The sequence below is a fragment of the Aplidium turbinatum genome, chromosome 3, assembly GCF_918807975.1.
Source record: "Aplidium turbinatum chromosome 3, kaAplTurb1.1, whole genome shotgun sequence".
NCBI lineage: Eukaryota > Metazoa > Chordata > Ascidiacea > Aplousobranchia > Polyclinidae > Aplidium > Aplidium turbinatum.
This window is the reverse complement of record NC_137474.1, coordinates 31,780,130-31,792,484: the sequence shown is the minus strand read 5'-3', so window position 1 is coordinate 31,792,484 and position 12,355 is coordinate 31,780,130. Positions and strand designations below refer to the sequence as shown.

Here is a 12,355-nt window from a genome sequence, read left to right as displayed (position 1 = left end):
ACCCACCGAGAGCTTCGGCTTTGCCTGGAACCAAAGTATAAAGCATAACAAGGATCACCAACATCGAAGTTAATTGTTTTCCGGTTTTGTTTCCGAGGCGAAGGACTCGTCGATGGTTTCGTGATCTGAGCTGAGGAAGGAAGTAAGTAAAATATCTAATTTAGTACGTAGCTGTCGGTGGTTTAATAACTCTCTGGGAGAGTAACCACTGGCATTAGGCGTACGGCGAAACTGCATCAAGAATTGAGTGGTGGCACTTTTAGGCGGTAACGACGATTTTCTCAACGCCTGCTTGAAAGTGCGCACCAAACGCTCGGCAGCACCATTCGTAGCTGGATGGTATGGTGCTCCAGTGATGTGGACTATACCCCTAGCTTTACAATAATTATTGAAGTCTTCTTAAGAAAACGTAGTCGCATTGTCTGAGACAATGGAGTGGGGGTATCCAAAATGGGCAAAACCCTGCTCTAAAAGATCAATAGTAGCAGACGTCGATACGGAAGAAGTTGGGTGAATAGAAGGATACTTACTATAAGCATCGGTAACAATAAGCCAATTAGAACCTAAAAAAATAATAGCGTGATCGACATGAACTCGGCTCCAAGGCTTCTCTGGAGCTATCCATGGGTGGATAGGAGCCTTGCTTGGTGCAGCTTGATGCTTACCACATGTAGTACATGTTCGGCAGAGGTCGACAATGTCCGCATCGATATTGGGCCAGTAGACTGCTGTCCTGGCCAGCTGTTTCATTCGCTGCATGCCGAAATGACCTTCGTGTAAAAGAGAAAGAATATCATTGCGGAGTTTAAAAGGAATAACTACTCTAGAACCCTATAATAAACAACCATAACATGTTGTTAGAGAATCAGCAACTCTTCTAAACTGTTCGATTGGATCGTTAGAATTTGATTTCGCAGGCCATCCTTCTTGTGTAAAGCGAATAATTTTAGACAAGACTGGATCCTTGGAAGTTTCCTTGCGCAAAGTAGAAGAATCGGAATGACTAACCTGCGAATCCAACGTAACAATTGCGCAGACAATATCAACATCATCTGCACTTTCCTCCCCATCAAAAATTGTGTCATCGTTGGACGGAAGACGGCTCAAGGCGTCAGCATTTTGGTGATGCCTTGTTTTGCGATACTCTATAGCAGGGGTCACCAACCTTTTTTGCATGCGGGCCACTTTGGTACTTAGGAGAGCTGTGGCGGGTGCACTAATAAAATTTTAGGTAGGTTGACTCTTATGCTAGAAAAGAACGCATTTCGTACCCAGTATCCAGCGTTACATGTTCTTAAATCTTAGAATACCATAGCAACAAAATTAGTCGAACAACGCTACTGCCAGGCCAAGCTCCTCAACACTTTTGACTTCTTTAACATTGCCTAATAAACGAGGCCACTTGTTTTGCGCACGTAGGCTATAACGAGGCGAGCGGTTTCATCAGAATATTCATCGCCAAGCAAGAGTGGTGTTGTCACTTCGCTTCACAAAAGATATCTTGCCATTAACAGTTTCAGTAAACAAGGAAATGTTTGACACATCGCAATACAGGCAACAATAGTGACCTGCAAACATATCAGCAAAAAATAGTCTCCAATAACAGGGAAAAAGAAATCAGGCACCATGAAACAAACGCTTGTGGAAATCACCGAAAAAACGTTTCTATCGTAACTCATGAACAGTGTTCCCTATAAAAAAGCAATGAGTTGGTTTTTCATCCTTTTTTGTGAGAGTGTATAAAACCGTCTTTCCTTGATGATTAGTCAAATGTCACTTGCGGTGCTTATCAGCATGGCAAGAATTGTTGATTAACAACATTTTGCAGTACTAAGCTAAATATTTTCATACTACAACCAGAAAAAGTCTTTAAATTTATATATAACATTTTTCCAATTTATTATAAATTGAGTTGGCACACCGACCTATTTTGCCAACAAAAACTTGCATAAAGGAACACTGCTCGTGAGACCCAATAACGATGAAACCCACACTAAGTGTTTACAGGACATTTACAAACTTAAAATAAGCAACCCTTTGCTCACAAACATTTTCGAAATTCGAAAACAGACGTTTTAATCAACCACTGGGACAGTGTGGCTGGACATTGCATTGGAATAACTTTAAACGACTCCTACCTAGAACTACTGTAAAATCTGATTGGCAGGTTGGTGGAATCGTAAGTTATGCAAAGCGAAAATATGCTTCCCGGAAAGTATTTTTTGCCTTCATGCTCTTTAACTCCTCAAGAAAAGTATTTTTGGTTATACTTGTGCGCTAATACCTTCTGCGGGCCGCACAAAACAGCGTAGCGGGCCGCATGCGGCCCGCGGGCCGCCAGTTGGTGACCCCTGCTCTATAGTATAACTAAATTGACTCAAAAACAACGCCCAGCGTGCTAACCGGTTAGCCGTCAGCGAAGGGTTAGGTTTATGTGCTATTTACGCATGGGTTCGAATTCCATCCTCGTCGCCAAATAACTCTGTTGTGTTCTTAGCTCATTCAATCAGAGTCATACTGAAATTCTCTTTTATTATAAAATTGCACAACCAAGATATATTTCCGCACTCAGTCCCAATCTTCCGAACAACTGCAACTGGGCAAACATTTTTGATCGTTTGAAGTATTTTGTTGAAACAACTTGTATGATTATTTCCAGATAATGGCATGTGTACTTGACCCTCTGCTACAAATGTGCGCCATGTCTGCCAGTCAACTCCAACCTGCCGACATGGCAACTTACGTCATTAACTGCATACACGCCATCAAGTTGATGCTATCACTGTACGAATTCACGGATAAAAGGTTTGATTCTTCCCGTTGTTGCAATTTATGCATGAGCTGTGTGCTGTTCCTTTGACCATTTTTTCTTGAAAAACTCTCTTTCCTAACGCGAAATATTTTTTTAGAATTGAGATGCTGTCTGCTCAAATAGACGCCCACCTTGACACTCTGGTCAATGAACAGGTCAGCTTTACTTTAACAATTCATAGAATCACATTCTTATGCTGGATGAACGTCTTAGTTTCATCACAAAAAGCGCATATCCTGCTTTTCTACCCACAAGTCACGGACTTCTGCAGTAAATATAATCTGACTGACTGGTATTTCCAATTTTGTTACGTTCGGTGGTTGAAGATTTAGATTAAATGGACGGGAAGGCAAGGAAGCCAATCTTTGTGTCCACCTTCAGACATGCTTTAAGGGCTCTCACCACTCAGGAATGCAGCCGACAAAATTTCTTCAGTGATAGAAATTCGTAAAGTATTTTTTCCACAAGTTGCTCTCTGTTTTCCAGGCCACCGAGATACTGAGCAAAGGTGGCATCGCCTCTGTGTACAAAGCCATACTGAAAGAAGAGGGCAGCGACCTGCCACTAGCCAGGGTACCTGGTTTAGACAGACAATCGATGATGACAGCTTTCCAACGGTTCGACTCTGTCGTTCTTGCCACCGATGAGCTGATACTTCCACAGGTTCGTTAGCACAAATGTGACCCGAAGAGTAAAATCAATAATTTTTACATTGATTCAACGTCGAAACGAATCTAGTAATGTAATGTAAAACGATTGATTTTCTTATCTGGAGCAGTTTTGTTTTGTTTGATTTCCTGATTTGGCACAAGCAGAAACTGTTTTGCTTTTATTCTGTCCCTAAGGATTAACGTGTTATGCACTCATAGATTTACTTTTCAGTGCTTTTGTTGGTTGGCAACACTTTTTAATGTTGCTCCTTACAGTAATGTTTTTTTACACGTTTCAAACACGCTGGTCAACGCTAAAAAGACAGTGGATTAAAAACAAATTGAATTTAAAGTTTCGAACCGGAAAGCTGACCTCAAAACATCAGTTTTCTTAAAATCAGACTGGTTCGTCATCTGCAATCTGCATAGCCTACTGTACTTGTCTTTATGTTGGAGATTATGTTGATAATTATCGGTTAACAAAAACAGATGAGTCGCCTACGTCAGAAAAAATATTTTATAAACCGACAAAAATTTCTTTGTCGCTTTCATTTCCGAAGTGTTCACTTTACAACGACTCCAATATCTTTAGCTGTAATATTGGCCACTGTAACAAATCTGCTACAGTGTTTTTTCGGTAAATTTTTTGTGACTTTTTACCAACATTGCTTTTCCCTTATTACTCAATGAAACAAAATGCCACAAATCGACATGGGGGGTTAAGCACACCCCTGAAAGAATTAACCGGCGGAAATTGTTTATTGCACCTAAAGTAAAAATGTTCTCACAGGAAATATTTTTTGTGCAAATATAAATTTGTCTGGTTAATATAAGGTTAAACTGGTAACGATCACAATTTTAACAATCTCAATGCCTTGCAGGTGTCGATGCTGGCGAGTGCTACTTTGAAAGAAGTAGCCACCGCAAGGTCCCACGAGTTGGTGACAGTTGCTTACACCACCGTGTACGACGCTTTCAATAAGTTGTCAAACGGTTACGATCCTATGACATTCAACACCAAAAGCCCGGAGCAGATCCGTCTGTTGTTGTGCTAATTATCTATTAAAGTGCAATATGGAGCAGAAGGATTTGTTTTTGATGCTTTTGCGTTTTCTGAATTTTTATGGAACAGTTGTATGAAGGTTCATATACAGTTATACACGGTTGAGAGAAGAAATTTGGCCCATACGAACACCCAGACTTATCTTGACCGTTTATTCCCCCAGTTCTACCCCACTATTTTCAAGCTGTAAAATGTTACTTTTTTATTTATTTGCTTCAGATATGCATATATGTTACACATCTATATGGAGTTACATGGAAAAAAAATACACTCACAGGAGAAAGACTACTAATATAAGCATAGATTGTGCAAGAGTACATGGCTTGGGCTATGACACTATCCTATATGATATCTATCCTATATAAGTACTTCCCAATCTTCTTTGTACAACAATTTACATGTAACATCATAATATTTCGGTCTTAGATAAACATCAGCATTAAGCAGAGTACTAATTAGTAATCAGGGTACTTTCGGAGTCTAAGCAGCGTAACAGAAAATTGCAGGGTCATCAATAATTAACATTACAACTTCAAACAACTGTGTTAAACAAATGGTAGACAATTTTTGAGTAAACCGTATAATATTATTGTCAAATAAATAAATAGTTATGAAAAACAAGTTTTACTCAATGTGTCCGCCATTTGCGTCGATATCATATCGGAGACGCTTCGAAAAGGACCTGTAAGAGTCACGAATACTCTTTGAAGTATTGTGGTCCATTCTTTTTTCAGATTAGTCTTCAGCGCTTCCAAACTTTGGTGGTGTTTAGTCGAAACCTTGCTCTCCAGGTAAGACCAGATGCCAAAGTCTTGAGGGTTCCGGTCTGGGGATGGAGGAGGCCATTCTTTTATGGAAATAAAGAACGGCACATGGCTGAATCTTGTTGAAATGACCAATTACGTTTTTTGAAGTGTTTCTTTGCCTGGCAAGGCAACAATGAACCCTCAAGAATATCATTTCGGTAGTTTTTTTGGTTTAATTTCACTCCTTGGTTCACAAAAGTCAATGGACTCCTTCCTGATTCGTTGACTGCGGCCCACACCATCACTGATGCCACCCCTTGTCTCCGAATGACTACCCGGGGTTCAACGTCACCATCTCTTGATCAAACATGATCATTCTGACTGTTAAAATGATGCTGGACATCAAATTTTTTTTCATCACTGAACACAAGATTTGGCAGCATGCCTCCTCCTTCAATGCGTGAGAGCAGAATTCTGGCTCTGGAGAGACGTTTCTCAATGGTATTGGCATTTAGCAACTGTTTCTTCGTGTGTTTGAATGGGCCCATCTTTCAATCCTTGAGAGCTGTGAACATGGTTCCATCGTCCACTTTTGCCTCTTTTGCCAGTTTTTGAATTGGATCTCTTGTAACGTTAATTATTATTGATGACCCTGTGAAAAAAGTCTTTGGAAAACTGGGCGACAACGTAAATGTTGACTTCTGGGATCATGGCCGATAATGTAATTGTAACTTCTTGAGCAAGCTCATACTCGGCTGTAGCACATAGTAGGCCATATCTGAATTGATTGTTGTTTGTAAGTTGTATACTTGGGAAAGCAAGTTTTATGATCGCTCTTTTGACATGGTATTGTTCTCAGTGTAACGTTGTCGCTTCCGAAGTGATGTAGTGGAAGATAATCGTAAATGCATCCAGCTGCACTGGTTTCCCTTGTGTTTGAACACAACTGTAGCATAATAATTCTTGGTCGATTTAAAACATTGCTCCAAGTGAGGAACGGATTGTGTGAGGTGACGAAACATCTGTAAGCCTAATCCCAATATTAAGCCTACTTCAATATTATATAGAGCATTAGAGCCGTTTAATCGCTTTTCTTTGTCTCCACCAATTACGAGGTATTTCGCCAAACTGCACAACGCAATACCGGTAGCCTACCACTGTTCTGGCGTTCCTTCGAAGTCGCCAATGTTGCATGAATTGTTCCTGTTAAGCTGGTGGTATATTCACTAATGGCTGAATAATGGCTGGCTGAATGGCATATATTCACTAATGGCTGAACCTACGCAATCTCATAAAAACTCAAAATTAATATTAATTTATTCGAATTAATTCGAAGGAATAGTAGCTTACTTACAATTATGTTTCACCCTTCCTTCGATTCTGTGATCATAATGTGTCTTGAAACGCGCCGCAGTAGACTCACGTTGTTCGTGGACTTTTTTGTTCACCTTGCTCGACGGTTATCACTGGTTAAAAAAAAAATTTTTTTTTCTTGCATGGGCTTTGAAAACTGATTTAGGGTAACTTTGGGGTGCTGAATCCGAATCTGACCTCAGATTTATCTTATCACGTCAGGTTTGTGAGATATGATAACAGCAAATTGCTACTTTTGTCAAAAGTGGAAGATTTGGCGTTGCGTTTACCACCAACATATGCAGTGCTACAACGAAAGGTTAGTGTTAAACAGGCCAAAACAGCTTAAATAAGGTTACTGAACAAGCGTTGCCATAGGCCTGTTTAAATCTTTGTGCTTTCATGCAAAACATTGACGGGGGTGGGGGTCAGTTATACTTTTAGCCTCCCTTTTAGCTTGTTACTACTGCATGGTTAATAATGTTGCTTAGAAAACAAATTGGTATCAAAATTATAGTTGGTGGGTGGATTTCAGCTACTTTTGTACTACATGGCCTGGATTTCTGGATATAGCACAATGTGTATGTGCAATAAACGCAACGTCGAATCTTCCACTTTTGACAAAAGTAACAATTTGCTGTTATCATATCTCACAAACCCTATGTGATGGGATAAATCTGAGGTCAGATTCGGATTCAGCACCCCAAAATTACCCTAAATCCATAGAAAAACTCCATGCAAGAAAAGTTGTGTTGACCAGTGTTATTGGAAATATGTTGTGCCGCAATGCTAAAATCAATATGAAGTTGTTTTTTTTCCTTCATGTTAAAATTTGCTGCTATATCTTTGTTCTTAGGTGAAAAAAAACACGGTTATTACAATATTGAAAGTGTAAGACTCGTCATGTAGGCTAACCATCTACAAGAAACACTGTTTGAGATTAAGACGGAAAGAGATTGTTCAATATTGATAATGGAAAGGTTCTTAGGACGAGATCATTGCCGATCATCACGGCTTTGCAGTTGGGAAGATTTTACAGAGCGGATCCATAGGCCGATGTTACATATGCCGGGTTCGGTATTATGGCTCCACTCACATATCGAAATCCTAGTTTGTTTGTTTTTCATATCTTTATCCTGCATTGCGGGGAAGCGGACTTGAGCGCTGTGCATCGGTGTACGCCTTCCGACGTACACCTGACCCACGCTGCAGCCGACGGCAATGTCTGTTGCCGGTTGTCTACTCTACTTATGACTTAAATTTGGTACTACCCATTACTCGAAATCGATCACTGGGTAGAGGCAATTATCGTAAAGTTTCTTGCCCAGAGAAACAACAGCAAGTGCGGGTGGCTGGAGTCGAACATGCAGGCTCTCGACTGCGAGCCCAACGCGCTAACCACTCGGCCACTGCTGCCGAGTTGATTTCATAACGATTGATTGAATCTTTATTCTCGGACTCGGAAAGCTTCTTGCAGAACTTAATTCTGGCAGTTTCGCATTCTTGTAGAGCAGGGGTCACCAACCTTTATTGCATGCGGGCCACTTTGGCACTAAGGAGACCTGTGGCGGGCCGCACTAATAAAATGTTAGGTAGGTTGGCTCTTCTGCTAGATAACGCATTTTGTACCCAGTATTCAGCGTTACATGTTGTTAATATTTATGTTAGAATACCGCAGCACCAAAATTAATCGAACAACGCTACTGCCAGACCAAGCTCCTTTTACAACACTTTTGACTTTTTTAACAATGCCTAATAAACGAGACCACTTGTTTTGCACACTTATAGCGAGGCGAGCGGTTTGATCAGAATATTCATCGCCAAGCAAGAGTGGTGTTGTCCAGTGCTGTATTCGAGGGTATACGCAGTATATTCTCTGCTTTTTGAGCAACTAATAGTATACCTTCTGGTTTTCCAATAAGAGTGCCTATATGCTATTCTTACTGATTCCTAATGTATGATGTTTATCCTTGTTATCCATTGAACTTCAGTCTCGAAGTGGGCTACAACTACAACTTTAGCTTACCTAGAGCCGAACTTTTAATAAAAACGACAATACGAATTATTGAAAGTTTCAAGGAAAATTCGGGAGAAAAAACACAGTTGGCTTTAGCAGCGAAGGATAGTTTAATATGATATTTTCTGTATAGTTTAATATGTTCAGAAATATTCCTCTGATACAGAATTATAAAATGATGCCAATTAACGCGAATCAATTCATTCAGAGCATTGTTAGCAGAATGCAAATGAGACTTTGCACTAATGCCGACACTGACAGTGGTCAGCTACTGGTTGATATTGCTAACTTGCAACCTGAAAAAATGATAGAAGAAAATTTGAGTCATGGAGAAGCGGATTTGTAAACGCTTTAACATTGATGAAATACAGTCAATCATAGGATTGAGAGACTTTAGTGAAAAAGTTGAAATTGTGCCCAATAATTTGAAGTCTTTTTTGACAGCTATTTCAACTTTATCTTGTTCGACAGCAGCATGTGAAGTTGGTTTCAGTATAATGAACAATATTATCCCAGGTTTAGGAGTATCTTTGCTCATTGATAATGTGAGCTGTTTGATGTTTATTTATTGCAATGAACCACTTGAGGCTCAATTTAGGCCCTACCGCTAAAAAATAGGTAAGATCCTGGCTGCTAAGCCACTGATCAGGTAAGGATACTAGATCCTAAATTTGTAAAAACGATAAAAATGTAACTTAGATTTCTCTCGGCAGGCTGTTTGGAATATATTCATAGAAAAATAAACAATTTGGTACCTCTTGTTCAATTTTGATGTTGATAATTCATGTTAGGGTAAAATAAAGATTAGTATTTTGCAAGTTGTGTATTATTTATCATTTTGGCAAATCTGACAGTATAGCCTACCCTGTGCTTTTTTTACGAATACAGCACTGGTGTTGCGACTTCGCTTCACAAAAGATATCTTGCAATTAACAGTTTCAATAAACAAGGAAATGTTTGACACATCGCAATATAGGCAACAATAGTGATCTGCAAACATAGGCTATCAGCGAAAAATAGGCTCCAATAACAGGAAAAAAGAAACCAGGCACCATGAAACAACCGCTTGTGGAAATCAACGAAAAAAACGTTTCTATCGTAATTCATGAACAGTCTTCCCTCTGAAAAAGCAATGAGTTGGTTTTTCATCCTTTTTGTGAGAGTCTATAAAACCGTCTTTCTTTGATTATATTAGACAAATGTCACTTGCGATGCTTATCAGCATGGCAAGAATTGTTGATTAACAACATTTTGCAGTACTAAGCTAAATATTTTCATACTACAACCAGAAAAAAGTCTTTAAATAATATTTTGCCAATTTATTATAAATTGAGTTGGCACACCGACCTTTGCCACCAAAAACTTGCGTAAAGGGAACACTGCTTGTGAAACACAATAACGGTGAAACGCACACTAGTGTTTACATGACATTTACAAACTTAAAATAAGCAACTCTATGCTCACAGACAATTTCGAAACTCGAAAACAGACGTTTGAATCAACCACTGGGACAGTGTGGCTGGACATCGCATTGGAATAACTTCAAGGGACCTCAACTAGAATTACAATCTGATTGGTCGGTTGGTGGAATCGTGTGCAAAGCAAAAATATGCTTCCCGGAAAGTATTTTTTGCCTTCATGTTCTTTAACTCCTCAACAAAAGTATTTTTGGTTATACTTGTACGCTGATACCTTCCGCGGGCTGCACATAACTGCGTAGCGGGCCACATGCGGCTCGCGGGCGGCCAATTGGTGACCCCTGTTGTAGAGGCTTTGAATCACCGACGCAGGCCCGGTCACCGAGATTGACCGAGTGAAGTTTCCGATTATTATTCCATCCATTAGATGCCGCTGAATGGAGAGTAGTCCTTAACGTGCGTTGCTCAAGCGCACACCCCGAGAGTGTACACCCCGGTGTGCGCTGTACACCCAGCGCACACCCCAAAAAAAAATAAAAAATAAAAAATAAAAACACCCCGAGAGTCGAACCAGCGCCGCTTGATCTTGAAGCTTCTTCGTTCCAGAAGTCACGCGCTTACCGACTAAGCTATCGGGGCGGATCAACGAGAAGGCACTGCTGGAATTCGGACGGTTTGCGTAAACTGGGTCTATTATCAAAGTGATCCTGTTGTTGGATCAAAACACCTTGTTACAATATATGGAGTTTTTACTGAGGCTGCAAACCAATCCTTTTTGCATTACATTTTTATGTCTGCAGACGTTGAATCATTGTAGAAAAGGAATGATTTACTCAATGGGTAGGCTATATATTTCTTGACGTTATAGAACCCGTTAAATCTTGCCTCATCAAGGCGTAACCGTTTGATCACTAGTGTTACTCGATATGGTGCAGATATGTTGCGTCGGGGCTTGGCAGAGTGCTGCATGTGAGTATGGTGAAATGCAGACGGCAGCCCACATAATCAAGGATTGCCCGCTGTACAGACCTCCTTATGGTATGGAAGGCCTATTCTCCATTGACGATGACACCCAGGCAGTGGCTAACCGACGGTTCCCTGACATATTGCGACAACAGGAGAGAAGAAGCATTTAATAGTGAGCTTTAAATTATCCAAACTTTGTGGTCTATGTGTAGCCTATGATGTCGCTACGTTTATGCTTCTTTTGATAAACCTCCTTCACTAAAAATGTGATGTTTGAACAAATCCTTGTTATTGAATTCATGTTGTGAGTAATCTTCCAGCAGAAAATTGGCTACATTTTCTGCTACAAATGTGCACACTTTTTAATCCTCCAAGGATGAAATGATGAAAATTAAACTGTCAAAGTTCATAACAATTGGTATCGCAAAATGAAATGTTCTGGTTGACATTGAATCTTGCTATAAAACGTAGCCTATATTTCTTATTGAACGTAAATATTGTTCTTTGATTTGAGATTTTATGGTTTAACTTTAAAACAATTTTTCTTAAATTCTTAAACCATGGTTTACCAATTTGATTTTCAACCACTCATGTAGCCACAAAAGCGATAGAATACTTTTTACGTTGAAACCATAGGCCACTAATCACTGAAAACCAGTTAGAACTAGTCCTTCAACCCAATCGAACGAAGTTGCTGCTATCGCTCTAAGTAAAAAACACACAATACATTTGTCTATCAGAACACACATCACCAACTGTGTCAAAAAATACACGTAAAGTACGAGAAAAGTATTGTAGGCCTAGGCTACGAAAAAAAAATTGAAATAACATCGTGAATTCAAAACCTCCTTGGTGAGTTCATGGTTACACTCAGTGGCGTTGAATATAGGGTCCAGGCGATACCTACTTTCAGGACTAGTCCCGAAATAATTTTAAAAGCCCGAAATGTTTTCAGAGGGCCGGGAACAAAAATAACGAGCATGTTGCTTGGAGTCTCATTTTTGCTTTAGGAGTGTCTTGTTTTGGGGATAGCGGGACTCTCATTGGTACTGGGTCCAAAATATTCTCTCAACGGCCGGCCCTGGTTTCTCTACTGTACTTTCTTATACAACATTAATGAAAGTTCTCGAGGCTGTAATGAGAATTCAAAACCTATTCTTTGTCATCGGCCCAAAATTTGTCGAATCGATTTTCTTTTGCTTTCACAAATACCTGACAACATACAAAAACGTCTTTACTCAACAAAATGTCAGGACATGATGAAGGTGAAAACAAAGAAAATAGAGTTGAAACATGACTAACTATTTACAAAAAATTACAATCGAATGAA

General features: G+C 39.7%; 1 protein-coding gene across 1 annotated transcript in view; it reads left to right on the top strand.

The window, feature by feature from the left end:
• The window catches only part of LOC145766262 (conserved oligomeric Golgi complex subunit 6-like), a 48,933-nt gene extending 41,420 nt beyond the window's left edge, over nt 1–7,513 (top strand). Inside the window, exons 11-14 of the mRNA XM_082577937.1 lie at nt 2,660–2,805; nt 2,910–2,967; nt 3,299–3,475; nt 4,344–7,513. Coding sequence (XP_082434063.1) covers nt 2,660–2,805; nt 2,910–2,967; nt 3,299–3,475; nt 4,344–4,517 — 555 coding nt within the window. The 3' untranslated portion in view covers nt 4,518–7,513. The remainder of the gene's footprint in view (nt 1–2,659; nt 2,806–2,909; nt 2,968–3,298; nt 3,476–4,343) is intronic.
• Nucleotides 7,514–12,355: the final 4,842 nt, after the last annotated feature.